At 32.7% G+C, this 21,220-nt stretch overlaps 11 protein-coding genes across 11 annotated transcripts; 6 read left to right on the top strand and 5 right to left on the bottom strand.

Annotated features, from left to right (window-relative positions):
• NAM9 (mitochondrial 37S ribosomal protein uS4m) lies at positions 1-1,452 on the top strand (the record flags this gene model as incomplete). The annotated part of the gene is made up of 1 exon (XM_041548405.1): positions 1-1,452. One exon carries the CDS (start codon positions 1-3, stop codon positions 1,450-1,452), a length of 1,452 nt encoding a protein of 483 aa, XP_041404339.1.
• A 309-nt stretch (positions 1,453-1,761) lies between these two features.
• Positions 1,762-3,354, bottom strand: SRV2 (adenylate cyclase-binding protein; the record flags this gene model as incomplete). The annotated part of the gene is made up of 1 exon (XM_041548404.1): positions 1,762-3,354. The coding sequence occupies one exon, from the start codon at positions 3,352-3,354 to the stop codon at positions 1,762-1,764; it is 1,593 nt and encodes a 530-aa protein (XP_041404338.1).
• Positions 3,355-3,808: 454 nt separating this feature from the next.
• On the bottom strand, positions 3,809-4,164 carry YSF3 (U2 snRNP complex subunit YSF3; the record flags this gene model as incomplete). The annotated part of the gene is made up of 2 exons (XM_041548403.1): positions 3,809-4,069; positions 4,162-4,164. 2 exons carry the CDS (start codon positions 4,162-4,164, stop codon positions 3,809-3,811), a joined length of 264 nt encoding a protein of 87 aa, XP_041404337.1.
• A 370-nt stretch (positions 4,165-4,534) lies between these two features.
• Positions 4,535-9,280, top strand: THO2 (Tho2p; the record flags this gene model as incomplete). The annotated part of the gene is made up of 1 exon (XM_041548402.1): positions 4,535-9,280. The coding sequence occupies one exon, from the start codon at positions 4,535-4,537 to the stop codon at positions 9,278-9,280; it is 4,746 nt and encodes a 1,581-aa protein (XP_041404336.1).
• A 376-nt stretch (positions 9,281-9,656) lies between these two features.
• INN1 (Inn1p) lies at positions 9,657-11,039 on the top strand (the record flags this gene model as incomplete). The annotated part of the gene is made up of 1 exon (XM_041548401.1): positions 9,657-11,039. One exon carries the CDS (start codon positions 9,657-9,659, stop codon positions 11,037-11,039), a length of 1,383 nt encoding a protein of 460 aa, XP_041404335.1.
• Positions 11,040-11,366: 327 nt separating this feature from the next.
• Positions 11,367-12,524, top strand: KABA2_01S10406 (uncharacterized protein; the record flags this gene model as incomplete). The annotated part of the gene is made up of 1 exon (XM_041548400.1): positions 11,367-12,524. One exon carries the CDS (start codon positions 11,367-11,369, stop codon positions 12,522-12,524), a length of 1,158 nt encoding a protein of 385 aa, XP_041404334.1.
• Positions 12,525-12,671: 147 nt separating this feature from the next.
• RPC31 (DNA-directed RNA polymerase III subunit C31) lies at positions 12,672-13,379 on the bottom strand (the record flags this gene model as incomplete). The annotated part of the gene is made up of 1 exon (XM_041548399.1): positions 12,672-13,379. One exon carries the CDS (start codon positions 13,377-13,379, stop codon positions 12,672-12,674), a length of 708 nt encoding a protein of 235 aa, XP_041404333.1.
• A 345-nt stretch (positions 13,380-13,724) lies between these two features.
• Positions 13,725-14,120, bottom strand: PGA2 (Pga2p; the record flags this gene model as incomplete). The annotated part of the gene is made up of 1 exon (XM_041548398.1): positions 13,725-14,120. The coding sequence occupies one exon, from the start codon at positions 14,118-14,120 to the stop codon at positions 13,725-13,727; it is 396 nt and encodes a 131-aa protein (XP_041404332.1).
• A 482-nt stretch (positions 14,121-14,602) lies between these two features.
• Positions 14,603-15,277, bottom strand: VTI1 (v-SNARE protein VTI1; the record flags this gene model as incomplete). The annotated part of the gene is made up of 1 exon (XM_041548397.1): positions 14,603-15,277. One exon carries the CDS (start codon positions 15,275-15,277, stop codon positions 14,603-14,605), a length of 675 nt encoding a protein of 224 aa, XP_041404331.1.
• Positions 15,278-16,151: 874 nt separating this feature from the next.
• CIK1 (Cik1p) lies at positions 16,152-17,861 on the top strand (the record flags this gene model as incomplete). The annotated part of the gene is made up of 1 exon (XM_041548396.1): positions 16,152-17,861. One exon carries the CDS (start codon positions 16,152-16,154, stop codon positions 17,859-17,861), a length of 1,710 nt encoding a protein of 569 aa, XP_041404330.1.
• A 1,514-nt stretch (positions 17,862-19,375) lies between these two features.
• Positions 19,376-20,764, top strand: CLN1 (cyclin CLN1; the record flags this gene model as incomplete). Its single annotated transcript, XM_041548395.1, has 1 exon — positions 19,376-20,764. One exon carries the CDS (start codon positions 19,376-19,378, stop codon positions 20,762-20,764), a length of 1,389 nt encoding a protein of 462 aa, XP_041404329.1.
• Positions 20,765-21,220: the final 456 nt, after the last annotated feature.

The raw sequence follows: 21,220 nt of genomic DNA, 5'->3' as shown, positions 1-21,220 counted from the left end.
ATGCCGAAGAAAGCTGTTTTACTGAAGTCTCTAACTAGGGGTAGAATCCGTTCCTCCTTTAACAAGTATAACTTGTTCAATATTTATAAGAAATCAAATCCTGATTTCAAGACGAAATCTCTATATCAACAGAAATGGAACGCCAAACAAGAAACGAGGGCTTATCATGGTGAATACCTAACAGAGGGAAGGTGGAGCACTCTTTTTGAACCTAAACTGGAATCCGTCGCCCAACTGGATGCCTCATTACGTGGGGATGGTAAAGTGAAGGACACGCCTTTTTTATCTCAGACTTATGCTGTGTTGGAAAAAAGACTTGATTTTGCTTTATTCCGTGCCATGTTTGCATCTTCTGTTAGACAAGCAAGACAATTTATTCTACATGGCAATGTTACCGTAAATGGACTGAAGATTCGCCATCCAGGTTATATATTGAAGCCAGGTGATATGTTTTATGTCAGACCAGATAAAGTGCTGGAAGCATTAGGTACCAGAAAACCAAGTCTTTCGGAAGCATTAAAGGTCGATAAGACTCAAATTATCTTATGGAATAAATATGTAAAGGAAGCTAAGGAAAATCCAAGAAAAGTATGGGACAACAAATTGAACAAACAGAAAAATCTACCTGAGACAAATCCAAAGAAGGAATCCATAACGAAATTTATTGAGAAATACAATACCAACATGGAAAAGAGCGAGCACGATGAATTAAAATATTGTACTCCAAGGAACATGTTAATTAAGTTATTAGAAGTACAAGCCTCTAGAAAGGACGATTCTGTTCCTTTGACAAAGAAGGATTTCGAAAATGTAGTCGAAAAGAACACCGAATTGTGCCATGATGTCTACAAATGTTATGATGCTCTAGAAAAATCAAAAGAAATTCCGGTTGAGAAATTGCAAGGAAAATCAGCCAAGGATTTAACCATATTAGCTGAAAATCTTTTATCATTCACTCCTGAAATGAAGGAGAAACTTTCGGATAATTCTAAAGTCCTGATCAGATCTGGTGTTAAACAATTATCAGACCTTACAAAAGCATATTCAGAATCAATCAGAACCTTTTATGAAACAAATAAAGCTTCATCAGAAACAAACTATATTCCATTTGATCCAAAATGGACAAATAACTTGAGATACCACGAAAAAGTTGATTTTGAAAGTATTGCGGAAGACGAAAAACTAGCTTCTGAATCGATTAACTTACCTTGGCAAAAGTATGTCTATGGTCGCCAAGATCCAAAGAAACCATATTTTACACCTTGGAAACCAAGACAATTTTTGGCACCATTTGCTGTCTTGCCTCATCACTTGGAAATATCGTTCAAGACCTGTCATGCCGTGTATCTAAGAGATCCGGTAGCCCGTCCTGGCCAGTCCGAAGTTATTTCACCTTTCGATGACACAGTTCACGAAAGAGCCTACATGTATTATGTTAGAAAGGGTAAATAAACAAATGATTTGTAAATAAACAAATCTTCCTAAAAGATGGTCTCTATTTTCACCATCTACTTTAGAATATATATATATATATCAAGTACATATAATTTGTAAATAGTATTCAAATTCAATTCATTTTAGTGATCAAGGAAGGTGCCACAAGAATTATCAAAATGTGTGGAAACAGTTTCTTGAAAAAGTGTGAACAAATGAACCGTTCTCCTCAAAATACCTATCCCCAATATAAATGTTTCTAATTATTTTATTTTTTAAAATTTTAGTTAATAGCATGATTTACATAGTCTTATAAATGTAACGTACTTATGCCATATGTTCAAATACATTAGATTTGAATTTACCATCGGTGAATTTGTGTTGGAATTGTTCAGGTAGTGGATGTTCGACATAATCACCATCTTCACCAATTGGTAAGTTGACATTGATCGATGTGGAACAAGAACTATATATTTCTGTTTCCAATGAGTCCTTTGACAAGTAAATCGAACCACCATCTGATTTATCAATAGATATTTGAGGGATACTTTGTTCAACTTGAATACCGAACTTGTTACACTTAATGATGTCCAAACCGGAAATACTAGAGTCCAAGACTATGCTACAACCATCACTTTCATTTAGAGAAATAGCATTTACTTTACCTTTAATTTGGAATAAGACATTGACACACTTACCTATAAAAATAGATTCATCTTTATTTGCCTCGATAATGATTGGATTGCTTTCATCTTCGTAATTTTCAATGAACCATTTGTTACCACTTAATTCTTTTCTTGGAGGTTTCTTTGTGGTCAATGTTGATGGCTTCTTTGGTTTAGGAGGTGGAGCAGCCTTAGCAGCAACGGTGGAAGAAGCACGTAATTCCGGATTTTTGTGAGTCATTTGGGATCTGTCAACCTTCTTTAGACCCTTTGTGATATCAGCACCTTGATTCAATTGTTGGAAGACAGCACCCATGCTACCACCTTCATCTTTAGTTGGGGTGACATCGGCATTAATTTCGAAGACAGCTGCAGGTGGAGGAGGAGGTGGTGGTGGAGGACCACCTGCTGCAGGTGCTAAGCCAGGTGTAGGAGCACCAGTCTTGTCTTCGGCTTCTGTGTCAGAACTGAATTGGGACAAAGCCTCAGTGAAATCTATACCGTCTTCTTTCCATTTCAAACCGGTTGTTAAATATTCTTTAACATATGCCTTTAATTCATCAAACATACTTAGTAGGGCTTTGACCCAAACGGTAGAATTAGGGTCAGAATCCTTAAAGTCCTTTAAAATTCTGTTGGTCCAGAATTGAGTCGAATCCTTGAAATCGCTAACCAACGACATAGGAGCATCAGATACTACCCATGATATAATCGGAGCGCCATCAGCAAGTGCACTTAAATAATTGGCATACTTGTTTGAAAAGTTTTGTTCTTTCAATTCACCAATCTTCATAACAGATTCATTTAATGGTTTTAATGCATTGGCAAACTCAGCAGAGGAATAATCTGGTTTCTTAGAGATCAATGCAGCTTGAATTAATTGAATTTGAAATTCGAAGGCACCTTTTAGAACTTCAACGGCTTCAACTACAACAGGATCCACAGAATCAGATAATTTAGATAAAGGAACCAAATTATCTTGAATGAATTTCTTGAAACTAACAATTTCTTTTGGATCTACCACAACAGATTGATCGTCAATCTTTGATTCGGCTATTGGAGCAGAGACGACGGATCCGACATCACCAGCGCTAGAAGTAACTTTAGTTTCATCACTTGAACCACCTAGTTTCGATTGCAAGTATCCTTCTTGATAGATTGTAACATCTTCTAACCTTGCAGTAGCATCTTCCAGTCTTTTCAGTAGTTTGACAAGGTTGTACCCTTGCATTCCAAATTTCCCTGATTCAGGCATTCTTTTTTATTGAAATATTAAACGTGATATTACTTCAGAATTGAATGTAGTATTCGTCACAATAAAGAAACAAGACTAAGTTATTAGTAAATGCAAAAAGGATTTGTATATGTATATTTTCTGAAATATTACATAAATCTGTAAACTTATATATCTATTGATAAGTTCCTTGTTATGGTTACATAACAAGGAACACGAAATGCAGTGCCATGCTGTGTAACCTCTCTGTCGTCTGCCTCTTTCTCTTTAATGGTACTAAACTAAAGGAAGAAAACGGGCCCCTATTAAATTTGTCGCTTCGTTGTCTAAGAAAGTACTGCAGAGAGCCAGAATTTTGATAAAAATACTGTAAATGTTTTTGTCACTGTGAACGACAGCTGGGACTGGTCACCTCAACTCAAGTCAGCTTGACTTGACTGGGTGTGTATAGCTATATGCCAAGGTAACAATTACATTAATCGTCAATATGTCTCTTCTTAGTGCTTTCATCTCGTGCCATTTTCTTGATTAGAGTCACTTTCATGTCTCTCTTTGACGGAATAGAATCATTGGCCAAAGTTAAATATTCAAGGATCGCAGAATGTCCTTGTAGACTGTGATATGTATCCTTTCTCACATTATCCGACCATGACTCCTTTGTAGTAGTTTCGCTACCCACACCAAGGTATTTCTGCCTTTGTATTTGATATATACGTTGTTGTCTTTGTCCTTCTGACTGCACTTAAATTCAAGGAATACCCATCTCAACTTGTTAGTAAATATATTTCGAAATACAAAACATGGAAAGTCTCAAGATGTTAAACATACCATTACGTAAAGTTTTATTGTACTGGAAGATCTGCCGTGATTCAATAACCTTACTATAAATATATATATATAGAGAGTCAACAAATACCCTATTTTCTCTCTGTGTAATGAGGTATTTCTCTTATGTCATCTCGAAAACTGTTAGTACTCTCAACTGAAAATTCGGTTCTCTCCCGCAATAATTTCAGCCGCTGTTTTGATTCTTCCAATAAATTTTCATATACGCTAAATAGAGAAGGGAATTAATAGCTATAGAATGAATTATAAAACGAATTATATAATACTCAAATCAAGAGATTGCTAAATTTGCATACATAAGACTAGGATCAGCTTTCATCTCAACAGCTTTCATACCAACAGCATAAATTCAACCATGTCATTGTCGTTGATTGATCGATTGAATAATCTTGCAAAGCAACAACAACAAATTCTGTTCCCTTCTTCAAAAGGTACAATTTTATCCAGTGATTACATTACAGGCGATGTAAAACAATGGGAAAACTTACTTAAAGACTTTCAAGCTATCGAAGATGATACAGATAGGGCGCAATGGTTGCGAACATTTTTCCTTGAATTATTTCAAAATTTATTCGCAACAACATCTACTTTGACAGTATCAATAGATGAAATTGCCAGTTTCATTAATAATTTAACGAAAACCCCACCGACTCGCTCACATTTGTCAATTGCTTCAATGGTGGGTAAATCCTTTATTGCTACAATGAGTTCTATTCCAGAAACTTCTACCCATGAGGATATATTGATCGAACTAGTTAAAAAGAGTACTAGGATACATTCTGAAGTTTTTAAATTCAGTTGGTTATCCTCAAAGTTGACTAGTCGTGCTCAGACTCAATTATTGAGACATTTATTGAAGAAATCTAAATATGAAATTACTAAATTCAATTTATTAGCCGAGAGTTCTATTGGGTTCTCTGAATTAGTCATGTTATATCTAACTGCTTATAACGATGAAAATAAGATGCAAAAAGTTCAATGGTACATCCAAGAGGCTACCTTTATCTGCGGGAAATACTCATTGGACTCTGCAAGATGCCTGGATATTTTCTTATCAATTTCATCTTGCTACATCGTCAACCATTATCATTTCCTAATTGAGTATCTAAGTCACACAAGTCTTATTACGCACGATAAGTTTGATATTAACTTAAACCAAATTTTATGTTTCAACTTGGATAAACGTGATGCAGAATCCTTAGTTGCATACACTGATATGTGTGCAATTCTAACAAAGGCTAAATTATTGGATGGTCAGCTATTATATCACAATGTTCAACCATCAACTGAAATTCTTGAAAGGATGATTTCAGATGAAGAAGATAGATTGGAAAAGGAATCCATGAAGGGGATCGATAACCCATTAGCAATGGCTTCCGCTTTGACTACAGATGAAGATGACGATTTTGATGTTCGTAGAAACAAAAAAACTGGCAATCCGGCAAGTCATGGGGATAACGTTGATAAGACAACTACAGAAATTAAGAAGGAAAGTGATCTCGAATCTCTTTCTACATCTCCAAGAAAGATCGTTTTGTTGAAAAGTTTATTATCTCATGGTTGTATCGAAGATGCTTTCTTAATCATAAACCATCATCCGAAATGTGTATTACTTGACAATGAGATATCCAAGTTGGTTGCGAGAATTTTTGAATATATTATCTACCATTTATACTCTTCAACTGTTTTCAAATCCTCTACAGAATTGAGTGCTCCTCAAAAGTTGATTACAGAAAATGAGCAGACATTATCAACGAAACCTAGATTGATTACAGAAGAAATGTCACCCAATATCAAAACAACTTTATCTTTAAATAGTAGAACAGTTTTTTATTTCCAAGAATGGTGCGATGGTATTCAACAAATTTCTAACATCGACGAATTATTCGAAAAGTCACATTTATTGTTTTCTTTAATTGGCTTCGAATTAGCTAAGAGTGAATCCTTATTATGCCAAATTTGTCGTATTGCTATCAATGATATAAATAATAAATCAATGGACGATAATACGAAAATAGATGAGTGGATGAATTATTTTAGAAAATTCATCTTCCCGACTGTTCCTTTATTAGGTGTCAACCCAACTCTATCCAATCAAATATATTGTCTTATGAAATTATTCCCATTCGAAAAAAGATATTTCTTGTACAATGAAATGATTACAAAACTATCACAAGATGTTTTGCCATTGCGTATGGCTAGTAATAAGGCTGAGAGAGATCTTCGTAGTATTCTGAAGGCACTAAGTATTGACACTATCAGTAAAGAAGCCAGAAAGTTATCAAACTTAGTTTCTTCAAATCCGTTAGCCACATTGATTCCAGTGGTTAAACAAATTGAAAATTATGATAAAGTCTCTGATCTAGTTGTGTATTCAACAAGATATTACAACGATTTTGCATATGATGTGTTGCAATATGTTCTTCTCTTACGTTTAACACAACCTCGTTCTGCGATACAGGATGATGGTATAAACGAGTCTATGTGGGCACAAAGGCTCTCTATTTTTATTGCTGGTCTTTCTAGTGAATGCCCTCAAATGGATATTTCGAATATCATTATATTCATCATTAAAAAATTACACGAGGGTAATCCAATAGCGACGTCAATTCTAAAACAACTGTTAAACAAGGTTGCTGGTATAAGAGATTTAAATGAAGTCAATAATAACATTATCTTAATGTTAAACTCAGGAGAACCTTTAAAATACGAAGCAAGAAAACTTATTTTTGACACTAGAGATTCTCATAAAGAAAGAGCATCAAATTTAGTTTCCTTATTTCAAAAAGAACATTCTATTACAGAGATTATCATTTTGCTGTACAATTTAAAACTAAAAACAAATATTAATAATGACCATTATAAGATTCTTTCCACTAGATCAGATGATTTAAACACGTTATTATGGTCCTTCATTGAGTTAATTAAATTTTGTTCAAATAATAAAGAATTTGTTGATAATGTTTCTTCATTTGATTCCTTACATGACTTGCACCACATATCTGTTCCTTGGATATGTCACATCTGGAGAGATTTCTCTGACAAGAATCGCGAAAATTCCATTATCGATCTAGAAAAGGTTTTAGAAAAGGGTCATTTTATCCATATTAATTTCAACAACATTGAACGTTCTTTATTTATTAAGTTCTGGAGACTCTCTTTATATGATATATATCAGGATGAGTCACTATATGATTTAGAAAATAAAAAACTAGAAAAGGAATTAACTGCTCAAGATTTATCTTCAAGAAAGAAAAAATCAATGCTTCAGAAGAAAGAAAATCTACAAAATGCCATGGAAGAACATGGCAAAATAATTCTTGAAAATTCCAAACATTTACTTCCTTTCTATGAAAAATGGATTGCAAACGATAACGAAGAAAATATCTTGGAGTTTATTCAGTGCTGTATCGTACCAAGAGTTATCTTTTCGCCATCTGATGCTATTTTTGCTACTCACTTCATATTTTATGGATTTAACATCGATTATATCTTAAGATTATTAGATTGTTTTATGAAGTCTAACATATTAAATACTTTATTATTTTCAGCAACTATATCAGAAGCGGGCAATCTTGGGATATTTATCGAAACCTTCTTATTAACCTTAGAGAAGAAAAGACAGGCAGATGAATTATCAGATATTCAAAAACGTAATCTGTACAATATTAACACCTCCATGATCGACCAAATTATTGATCTATTACAAGAGAAAAATTACATGTCAATCAGAAATGGCATCGAATTTATGAAGCATGTATCTAATGTGTTCCCTGTTATAGATGCACAGGTTGAACTGTTAATAGCTGCGTTAGAGCATAATCTGACAAGTGAGGAGAGAGAAGATATCAAATTACCCATCAATGCTTTAATTGGTCACCTAAAGGCACGTCTAAGAAAACAACACATTCCCCTAATCGAGTTCTGTAAGTTAAATGAAGAGGAAGAAAAAGTAAAGGAGGAACACGATGCAGAACAAGTTGAGATTGATGAATATGTACGTATCATAGAGAATGAGAAAAAACAAACAGAGCTCAGAAGAAAATTAGAATTGAATAAGAAAAACAGAGAATTTGGTGCTGAAAGAAACAAGCCTGACACCGAAGGAACGAACCATGAAAATGATGTTGATGATATATATCAAGAAGGTGAAAAAGATTCTCGTCCAAGAGAACTAAATTGGTCATTAGGCAGAGTATTTAGATCGATGTCAGAAATGATTTATCATTTGAAAATGAATAACATCAAAGAAGTGACAAACACCATAAAAGATGATAAAATGTCAAATACCGTTGCAAATTGCATGGGATCTACAATGCCTACGGATGAGTTCAGAAATATTGTTTATAGTACTGTTAAAGATTTTTACAAATCGTTAATTCGTTATGACAACAATCCAGAGTTTGTCTCTCGTCTAGCCGAAATAAGAGAGGCATGCAATCTGCTATCTCAGAAACCATCAGAAACCATAGCTGATATGTATGCAGAAGATTCTGAAAGAGCAACACCTAATATCAGTAGATATAATGCTACAGCTCCATTGGTAAAGTCTGCTGCATCAAGAACAAAAATTGCCAGTAAGCCTTCGAATGACTTATATGGAACAACGAGAAATGATAGTAAATCTGTTGGAAGAGACGAAACTCGATTCAACCGAAGCGGTGATAGATACAAAAAAATTGATAAAGTGTCCCATGGTAGTAAGCAGCATCCTTATCAAAGTCGACAACAACTGAATGGACCAGACAGACAGCAAGGCTACAATAGGAATAACAATACAGACAATAATGTTAGGAATGTCAAACGAGAACTTCCTACAGGTCCTGAGGGTTCAACCACTAATAAAAAGCCTAGAAATGACACTGGTAATTTTAAAAAGAACGCAAGATACACTCCTAAATCTCAGGATGAACAGCTTTATCAAAAAGATTCCCGTAACAATAATGCTAATAATGATGATCGTGGAAGATATAAAAGTTCATTCAATAAAAGCAAAAGTAGCACTAATGTTACAAAGAAATTTGGCAGTGCACCACCAAAACCTCATCTACCGCAAGGCCCAAGAAATCAATCATCTTCCGGTAGTAGGTATCAAAAATAAGAAATGCCTACTAACCTGAATTTAAAACCACCTTGTTTGCGAGGAACTTAATTGTTTAAATGCAAAAATTATTTGTTTCAATACATAATGTTATATATTATTTATTGTAAATAATTTTATTTTTTCCAACTTTTGTCTAAAATATTTTGTCAGCGTTCCTCCCCGACGTGATGAAATGTAAACAAACAATTTTTTATAAGAGGATCGAGAACTAACCAAAACCGTAATGTATGAAAATACATCAACAAATTAGTAAAATTCAAATTAGTTATAAAACACTATTGGATCCAATTTAAATATTGATATTACATCACTATCTGTGTGGCCTTAGGAAACATTCAACTCTTACTAACTGCTCATTTAAAGTAGTACAACAATGGAGATTTCTGAACCATGGGATGGAAACCACGGTACACTCTCTGTTTATGTCAGCAAAGCTAAAGATCTACCTAATCTTATAAAGCTAGACAAGCAGAATGTGATGCTAAGATTGAGGGTTGCGCATATGACAAGAGAAAGTGATACCTTATTTCGTGCTGGGCAAAATCCTGTATTCAATTATCTTGAGAAGTTTGAAATGACACCAGCCGTCCAGCCGTTAATGTATGTTGAAGTTTATTGCGATAGAAAGAAAAAAGCACCTTTACAAATAGGGAGGTGTGAAATAGACTTATTAAACGGTATAAGAGCTGATCCTAAAGAAGGGTACTGTAAATGGTATGAATTAAAAAGGGAGCAGAACGAATTTGCTGGGATTATATTTATTGAGTTAAGCTTCAAACCTACTGTGGATATCGCACGCAAGGAAAGAGTGGATGAGAAGGCTATGAGATTAGATGCCTCAATGGTAAGTCGACCAATGCCGCCATTACCAACTGAATTTGACACCAGTTTGTCTCCAAATCATCCAATGAGTCACAGTCATAATAGTTTGCAATCCGCTGGCAATCTAAATTATTCTCCTAATTCGTTACCAAATGTGTCGAATACACAACCATATATGCATGGGTCAGAAATGAGACAGATGACTCCATTGATTGAACGATTAAATATAAATGAGAATTTGGAAGAAGGAGATGACATTATGCCATTCTCGCCCGACCGATCTAACGATAGCAGTGAGTACCGTAATAATTTTATGTCCTCCATGGGTAGTAGCAACACCACAACCTCTACAGAAACCAAAGCAACAGTAGTATCTACAACATCTGAAACCAAGTTTCACTTTGCTAATCTCAGAAAATTGAAAGAAAAAATAAATATCTTTAAGAATCCAAGTTTTCCGAATACAGATGTAGAGGATAATAGTGTGGATATTGAAGCTTTACAGAAGGCTATTGGTGTATCCTCCCCTGATGAGAAAAGCAAACCATCGGGGGAACTTCAAAACATAATAAATCATAATCGAAAAGAATCAAAGGTACAAGGGCAACATAGATATCCTTCTGAAGCCCATAGAGGTAATTCGTACGACACAGAAAGGAATAATAATGTGATGGACAATCGATCAAGGAGAGAAGAGCCAAAACATAATCGTAAAACTTCAAACCAACCATTGCTTCCTCCTCTTCCGTCTACAAAAGAATTAAAGAATAGCAGAAACAACAGTCCTTATAAACATATTCATAATGATACTCACGGAAATAGATATGGATCACCAGACGCCAAATCTCCAATATTGCCTCCACTTCCAACCTCGCCAAGATCGAGAGGTAGCTCAATATCACCAACAAGGAGAAGACCTCCCCCAAGTTATTAGTCATTTACATAGTTTTTATGTAATAATCGCCAATTCAATTTAATTTCATTTTCATAATATATTTTTTCACTGCAATATGATGTTTCATTAAATATTGATAATGCCAAGACATTCGGGCCGAAGGATCGACCACCATAGAGAGGCGCAAGCAAAATGAAGATTTCAGGAATATATGTAAGAATATAAGAAAACATATAAAACCAGAACAAATTAGATGATCCGTTTTATCATCAAAATATGTTAAATAATTTGAATATTTATGAATAGTAATTCTAAATTATAAAATATTAAGCTGAGCGTAAAATCAAGAATTTATAGAACAGAGTTATGAAAAATGGTATCGTGATATTTAATATAAACACTTTTGGTAAATGGTGTACTCCATCAAATGGCTACTATTTCATAGTTGGGATTGGTAAAAACTTCCAAAGATTTGACAGTAGTATTAAACAAGTGTTGTTAGAATTGGAATTCCAACCATTTAAAGATTTTAATAACACATCAATTGATATTTATTTATTTAAAAGGAATCTCAGATCAATTAAAAAAAATAAGAAAAATGCCTACCAAGGGCGGACTAGATCATTTATTGATAATCATACGATAAGGTTAAGAGATGTAAAAGCTTCCACTATTCGAGAAACGTATGTGGATTGGGATAATCTAAATATCGTATTTCCTCGGTCAAAATTGTTCTTTCAGATATCTGTTGAGTACTATCCTAGTACGCCTATTGTACCGATAAAGGCAGATAATGCTTTGGACTTGTATTGGAATAAAGAACATGTTAGTAACAAAGAACATAAGGATGCAGTAACTAAACCATTAATAATTCAAAACTGTAAAGAGAAACAGAAAGATTTTATAATAACATATTCTCATACTGGAAAATTTAAGAAAATAGGTAACTTATTCAAAACTTTGTTTAAAGGCCAAGAATGTGATAATAATGGTATTCCACAATTTTATGAAGATACATACCTTGATATTGATAACCCAAATATAAATATGGAAAGTCAATCGGTATTTTCAACCGCCTTGAATCAAAATACATCGAACCATTCATTTTGTACTGAAATTGATTTTCCATTAGACGATAAAAAATACGACGACTATCAATTTAATTATGAGATTCCATCAATTACCAATGAAAAAGATTGTAAACAAAAAGGTGATATTTTACCTCTGGGGACAGCTGTTCCAATATTTTTAAATTACTTATCGAACAGAGTACTATATAATGAACACATTAATTGGACCACTATATTTGAGCCCATGAACGTGAAGGTTACTGGGTATTTAGGTAATGGTAAATGGACAAATTCAGAGTTATCAGAATCATTATTATCATGGTATTTACAACCCCATGTTAAGTCATTAGTACTGCCGAGACTACCACCAAAATTATGTCCGAGGAATATCCTATGGGAAGAATATTATTTAATCGACAAGCAGGAGTTAATAACTCAGTATTCAACGAGTTAGAGTTCCTTTTCAAAATGCATGATGTTTCACTTATAGTAAAAAAAATGTGTATATATATATATATATATATATAGATATGCATATATAGTATTGAACAATAGAATGCAGAACAATGAAACAGAGTTCATTTATCTAACCAGATGGACGCTAGAATGCAGGTTCATCACCATTGTCATCTTCATCGCCGTAACCATCATCGTCACCGTTATCGAAATATCTTTCACCATTGTAATCATTGTCATCATCCTCATCTTCGTCTTCATCGAAATCGTTATCAGAAATATCATCATCACCACGTCTATTAGTATTTTCATCTTCATTATTATCTTCATCATCAACATTTTCTGCTAACTGTTTCAATTTCTCTAATACAGAAAGACCTAATGTTTCATCATCAAGAGTTCCCGTGAAAACGTTATTTTTGTTATTATTCATTTTTCTAATTTTAACCAATTTCTTTTTATTTATACCCATGACATTGTACAATTCCTTTGGGAATAATTCTAAATGATATGGGTGATCATCAATAGATATACCAATTTTCCTTTTCTTTAAATATTTGTCGGAATATCTCTCTATATTATCACTATTTGTTGTTGGAGTTTTAGTATCGTTACTATCAGTGCTATCCGATATCGAACCCAAATAAAATGGACCATCTTTAATAGCGTCTGTTTGATTTATGTATGTTATAGCAGTTATTTGTTCCTTCTTTGTAATTGGATTGTTAACAGGAAGTGGAATCACTGGGAATTCTGTATTTTGTGATCCGCTAACGTCTGTATATGCTAGGCCAAATGGTAAATTCTTTAAAAAAGTATTACCTTCATTAGGTCTACCTCTACGAAAACTCATGCTTATTCGAATGGTTCTATGATTGTTATTTTGTTAGATGTATTAATTCGGTCGATGAGATGCTCTTATTTTTTTGGTGTCTTGAGATGATCTCTCTATATATTAATTATTTTCAATGTTGAACGTTTATTATTTTTCATTTACATTTTTTCAAATTTTCAAAATTTTAGATTGCGTAGAGTGGGAAGCACAAACAATAATATAGTGAACTGATGTATTAGTATGATGAGGGTATTAGTTATTATATGGGAAATATAAGTACATATGTAGATGTATAAAATAGAATAAATTTAAAATAAATGTATGAGTGTATATGTATGTGAGTGTATTTTATAAATGGGAAAATCAATCTTCTAATAGCTCAGCAATTTCATCGTCACTATCTTCAGTGATGCCCAATTCTTGTTTTCTCTTCAATTCATCAACAGCTCTTTCAAACATTTCTTCTTGTCTCTGGACTCTCTTTCTAGTCTTTTTACCCCAACCGAAACCTGAAGTTGAAGAATTATTACCGGAGATCTTATTAGGGTCCTCAATCAATCCATCTTTCTTTTCCTTTTGAATACGAGCTTCATCTTGACGAACTCTACTCTCTAGTTGTTTCTTAGTCAAATGTTTTGAAGCAATGTTTCTGAATAAGATGTAAGCACCAACAATAATGGTTAATCTAATAGCTTGTTGAATATTCATATTCAAAATAGATTCGGTGAATCTGCTAATCATGCCTGTTACGTAATCCATAATGAATGTGTTTATTTTTGTGTTATTGGTTTGTGGTGTATGTCTAGTAAACAATGATTACAATCTAGCACAGGTATATATGGAGTGGATCAATCGAATACGTTATTTATATATTGGTATATAGTATTATTTAAATATACCACACTGTATCTTACTAACTCAGTTGACGATTAATTTTATTATGTAAAAAAAACTAAAATGGAAGAAAGAAAGAGAAGGGAATGGAAAAACCCACAACAGACAAACAAACAAACAAAACAGAAAGAAATGCGCACACACACATTAAGATATATATTTGATCATTGAATAACAAACGTACCATTTCTATATATAATTTGACATTTAAGTAGTAATATTAGAAAGATTAGTATTTTGGTTTTTGGTTTTGGTTTTGCATGGGATTAAAAAATGTCTCAAATATTATTATATTTCCACTGGATTCATATATATATATATAACAATTGTATATACAGATATAGAGATTATTTGAATTTAGAGAATAGTACTAATAAGATCAATAGGATTAATACAGCAATGATAGCGTAACTTATGAATTTATTTGCAATGAGTCGCCTACTCATTACTTTTAATGTTTTAATACTTTTATCAACGTATGAATCTGCTTGAAATAAAGTTTGTCTTGAATTTTCTAAAGTTTCTCTTTGAGCCCTCAAATCCATCATTATTTGAGATCCAATTCCTTCAGTTTCATTAGCAATTCTTGAGGCGTCTCTTAATCTTTCACCAGTTTTATTCAATATATTATGATTAGCTAATAATTGTTGTCTTTGCTCTTCATTCATATTAGACATATCTTGATCACCTCCATCGTGGAACTGCTCACCAAATAACATATCACGATCCCTTGAGTCCATTAAATTTTGTAAAGGAGCCTTTATTGAATCATTAATTTGTTTTCTATAATCACGTAATTTAGATTTAAAGTTTGCACGTGCTGTGGGGTCATTAATAGAGTTATTCACTTCAATATCCATTTGATCCACAATATCAAACAGTTCATCTTTTTGTTCTTCTATGTGACTTAATGTAGTGTTACGTTCTGGTAAAGATTGCCCTTTCGCAGCCTGTAGTGCTTGCTCAGTTTGATCAAAGGTAGTCTTAAATTCTGTGTCATAAGACGAGAGCAACGAGTTCATTGTAGTGTGTTGTTCTTATTTTTAAATTGCATTAACTGATATTGTTATAAAGTACCCTTTACAAAACACACAACTTTTCCTTATCCCTCACTCGAATAACCACTGTATACCCCCCATGCAACAATCCATTAAGCCTTTCATGCTTTTATTCTCGCTTTATTTTGTGGATTTTTTAATAATGTGAGAATTTCGACTTTTTTTTGTCTCTCTCTGCGCGGTTTTCACTGTGATCAGGAATGGAACAGGGTTGGTGTTTAGGGTTTCTGGGGGACTATATAGCTCCAAGTTGACATATTTATTAAACAACTATTTGAAGGATGGATATGTATTGATAAAGAACTGATAGAGTGCATCTATATGACTGTTCAAATGCTAGGATGTGGTTTCAATGTTGTTGAAGTTCGGGGGATTGAGTTTTTACTCTACCAATTAGATAGGTGTAACGATTGCATGAATCAGTATCTGCTACATCCAAGATTAGGAACAATAAGAACAAGGCTATACCAGGGAATCATGCATTTCTTCAGGTCAGAACTGGTTGGCGAACAACTAGTTTTGCCATATATATATTTGATGCTATTATTCCCTTTAATATCTTTATTTGTAGTTGGGATGCTTATGTTGTTTTGATTTGTTTTGATTTGTTTTTTTCTTCGCTTGTTTACCTAATTTAGTATGGAAAAACAAACTCAGAAATTTTAGTTGGAATTTGATGAAAATAGCTCTGGTTATCTATAAGTTATTCCTTTAAAACCCACTAACAACACATATTTCTTACAAATGTGAAACATATTCCATAATACATTATTGGTATAAACACTCGCATTTATACATACATATATATAGGTTACAAGGGGAGAGACGGGTCGTTACAATGAACAACAATTCTAGGATACCCACGCCGTTTTCTTTCCATACAGAGTCTAACAGCTCACCGACTCGGAGTAAGAAACGATATAAAATGTCAACAACATACTCAACCACTAAAGGATCCACTGATTTATTACATGATATCACGAATCACCACATACCTAGTGCAATTGGTGGTTCGAAGATGTCCTTTGGTGATCAGAGTGCCGTGGAATTAGTTAAAAGTCGTCAGAGGAAAATATTTAAAGATATTGCTCATTTTAAGAAAGCCATTCAAGAGATCGAAAAAGAAATTGAGAATTTGAATACTTTATTAATACCTCAAATTATTCAAATTGGTAATCAGAGATGTCAAGAAAGTGTTGTGGCAACTGATCAAATCTTACAATTGAATAATGAAGTTAATGAATCAAAATTGTCATTAGAGACACTTTATCGTAACAATGAATTAGAAAATAATAATTTACAATTATCACATTCTGTTAAAGTAACAACATTTGAGAATGAATTAGAAGAGCATAAATATAAATATATTGCACAACGTGAAAAAGAATTGTATCAAGCAGAAAACATGAAACCAAATGAACAATGGCAAAATGAAATGGTTGCTTTAAAAGAACAATACGAACAAGTCACTAAGGAATTAAATGATATTACAAATTCAAATAAACAGATATGTAAGGAATATGAAAGGACGGGACCTGTAGTGGTAGATTTTGAAGATTTTAAAATAAAAAAGACACAAGAAATGAACGATTTATTAAATCAACATCAATGTTTAAATAAGAAACATATTGAATTAAAAGAAGAAGTGTCTCAAAATAAACAAAAGAAAAATGATCTCGCACAAGAATTGAATCAAATTACTCAAAAAATTGAAGATTGTGAAAATTTAATTCAAGATACTACACATTTGAATTTAAAACATTCCAAGGATTTTATTATTAAAGAAAAAGAATATGAGATACTCTCAAGAGAGTTACAACAGGTAACGGAGAATTTTCAAATATATAGTAATAAAGATTTATTACAATCTGGGAAACTTCTTAGGGAACAAAAATTACGTAAGAAGTTATCATTATCAATTGCTCAAATCAATCACAAGATTCCAATTGTAACATTTACAGATGTACCATCAAGTCACTCAAGTGATGAACATCCATTATCCAATACCACAATAAATTTTAATAATAATCCCTTGATTACAAATATATCAGATTTGATTCGGTATGAAATTCAACCTCTATATGATTTTTACGAACTAAAATATCGTGATTCGTTGACTGTCTTCTATATATCGGATTCTTCAACAAATTTTGTGTCAAATTTTATTGATTTTCTACAGGATGGTTATTCTATATCTGCCACAATAATGGAAAATGTGACCACTAATCAATTTTCACCTATTAATATAGAAGATATCATTGTGAATCCCAAAACCGAGTTGTCCTGGATACTTCGATTTCGATTATCTATAACTGATTCATTTTTCCAAGAAATCACTCTTGTAATCATTGAATCGATGTCTGGAATACAACAATTGACTAAAACATTAATGAAACAAAGGGATGTCCGTGATCATGATAACGATATACTTCCTTATCATGAAATGATACAAAAAGGTAAGTCGATATTCATTTGTAACATTAATATCACTGGTGGAGAAGAAATCAAGAAATTGTGCAAACATATACAATCTTTCACCATTAAATAGTCGAAACTCGTAATGAGAAAATCACGTAACTTATGATACCAAAGTAGGATTTATTTTTATTTTAATATTCTGGATATAACGGTAGTGAAGTGAGAATGATTTAAGAAGCTGTAACAGAAATTCACAAGAAAATTAAATAAATTAACGTCCAAAATCCGTACATATACATTCGTCTACATATTATTATATTCATATATTCCCAAATCGTGCATTCTATCAAAAATTCAAATCGTACATATACATTCGTCTGCATATTATCGTATCCAACTATTTCCAGACCATGAATTTTATCAAAAAACGAATCATTCATAAAGTAACTGTAAATCAACCACTGAGTTAATCAATCAAAAAGTTAACGTTTGCACAATATATGCAAATCAAAATATATATAAATAAAGAAACGCGTATTATTCTCACGACAAAATCACCAAATCTATAATTATACTGGAAAGTCTAGATTTTACAATTTTGAATAAGATTAATTATCACTGCAGACGACACGGATCGAGTCATGGTCGCTTATTTCCTCATTGGGAGACTCAACAGTGAATCGCGTAGAATTGTTACTCTGTGGGGCAACAGGGTATACGTCGTACAGACAAACAAGATTTCTTTTTATTCAGGGAGGCTTGATTTCTCCGTCCAGTTCTGTTGTTTTAATTATTTGAAGATCTGCGCTGTCGTCTTGGTGTAACAAATATGTAGCAGATTACTGGTCTACGTGAGTTTCTTCAACTTTTTGGACATCATTTCTCTAAGTTGTGCTGAGTTTGTAGTGCTATTTAAGCGGTACGCTTATCACGCTTCTTGAACCTCCACTGCGACGCCGCACCTATCGATCAACTATCGATTGAAACAGAATATCGGCAGGGAACTTTATCCACCTAGATTTTTCTAACCACCAACCATTTTCCCTAGGCATTACCGCAGAATGTAACAAAACGAGATTTCTCGAGAAACAAAACTAGTTCTATACAGTATTTTCTCTGATCACTACACTGGCTCACCTCCACTGGTGTTTCACAGCATGCAGATGAACCCCGTTAAAAGAAGGCATTTTCCAATTTTTACGTCGATCAAAATTCACTTTCGCTTAACAAAGAACTTTTCAGGAATTGAGCCAAGAACTGAAAAATTGTGACTATTTTTTTTGTCCATCATATTATATAGTCCTAATGACTGGGTCTTTATATGAACTATTGCAATTTAAAGCTGAGACTATCGCTAATAAAAATAAACAACATGATATATATATAATTATTTACTTACATAAATAAATAACAACAAGAGACAGATAAAACAATACGTGTTTGTTATGTGTCAATTTTAAGAATAGTTTTTGGTTATTTCTATATAAATGGTTTAATTGCTTCAAATACAAACTAGATTAATTAATTAAGACCAATATATTTTCCTTCCTTCTTTATAGTTTCAGAGAAATACCAGCATTACTTTTAGTTAATTACGATACATCCTTCCTTTTCTCAGAAGATCTAGTTTTCTTAGCATCACAAATGTCTGTCTCTACTATACCGCAAGGTTTAATAGTGAAAGCAGAACAAATACCTTATCCAATGGAACTATCAAGTTCCGAAATATATATTCATTTGAGTTCTTTGAATGAATATAAGACGGATTTCATTAAAGATTTGATAGAAAAATCAAGAAAACATAAACCAATTACAAAACTGATCAATCAACAACCGAATATGCCACCACAAATGACCAGACATAATTTGATAACTTTTCTTTTCCAATTATCTACCGTGTGTAATGTAACAGATACAGTATTCTCTCATGCAGTAACCCTTTATGATAGATACAGTTCTAAAAGAATTGTTCTACCTGAACAATCTAAACTTGTGGTAGCTACTTGTCTTTGGCTTTCGGCAAAGAATCTAGGTGGATGCGATCATATTATTAATGAATATGTGATTCCTACAGGTGGAAGATTTTATGGTCCTACTCCAAGGGCTAGAATCCCAAAAATTAATGAATTAATATATTATTGTGGAGGTAAAAAACATTTTAATAAATCGATGTTTTTACAAATGGAAAGACATATATTACAAACGTTAGATTGGAATATTGTTACACCTACCTTGGCAGATTTGGTATTAAATATTGATGAAAATTGTCTGTTACAATATGAATGGTATAAGAGAGCTTTATTACCAAATAAAAACCATTATAAAAATGAATTATATCAGATTGATAATAAAATTGAACTGATTGATATAAAAATGTTCCTAATAGATCTTACTTCATGGCAATATAATTTATTAGATTATGAAATGATTGAAGTATCAAATTCAATTTTTAGATTATTATCAAAATTTTTGTCACAAGACTGTCCCAATTTTATTCAATTACCTGATGATTTGATACAGACATTTTCTGATAATATGGTTACGATTGATCAAATTTTGATTAATGCTATTTGCACTGTTCCTGTTTGTCTTTTCAACAAATATCCAAAATCCACATATATTCGTGGCTTTTGTAAAAAAGTTAATAATTATCAATTGGAAAAATCTATACGTTCTCAAGTGTCTCATCCGGTTGTATTGGGTAACATGAGGGCTTCCACTACAGTTAAGAAAAATACTATCACATTACAAAAGATTAAATCAGTTAATTCTACAACAAGCTATCCTTCACCCGCATCGATAGATTATTCAACTTTCAATGATATTAAGTTGGATGATGACACATCGAATTACGATACCTCGAATGATGACTACGATAATGATGCCAATGAAGATGAAGATGAAAATGATATATCGACAGAAATTAGTGGTTCTATATCTCATTCTCCTATAAGTGTGTTTAGTGATCATGGACATACCAGTAAGATATCGATTCCGCTCTCAAGGGAAAACTCCAAACCTTGCCTAGTATGACAAATAACCAGATATTCCCACACACAATTGACCAAAATACCCATCACCCATCAAACTATAACATCTTTAATTATAATATTCTTTACTGTATCTAATTCATTCTTAACTACCTTAATTTTAATATAACTAATTTTATTTATATTCGAGATAATCTATATATTTGAGATATTACCTGGTGGTAGTATCATAGGACGTATATTTAAATATTATATAATGATTACTGAGACTTAATTCCATGGATGTTTTCTTAATTCAATATCCATCAGTTACATAATCAAGTATATGCGAGTCTGGATAGTAGCTTATCGTAGTAACTAAATACATTATATTAATAATCTGTTATTACAAAAAATTTCATCTTATTAGTAGAGCTGCGATTCAATATGATTTATTCCTTATTCATTTTCCTGAGGAGTAAGAGGGAAAAAAGAAAAAGCCCCCAAAATGGTTAAAGCA

The sequence above is a fragment of the Maudiozyma barnettii genome, assembly GCF_903064755.1.
Source record: "Maudiozyma barnettii strain CLIB 1767 genome assembly, contig: KABA2_01, whole genome shotgun sequence".
Taxonomy (NCBI): domain Eukaryota; kingdom Fungi; phylum Ascomycota; class Saccharomycetes; order Saccharomycetales; family Saccharomycetaceae; genus Maudiozyma; species Maudiozyma barnettii.
Note: the sequence above shows the minus strand (reverse complement) of the source record. Positions and strands in the feature narration are given on the sequence as shown.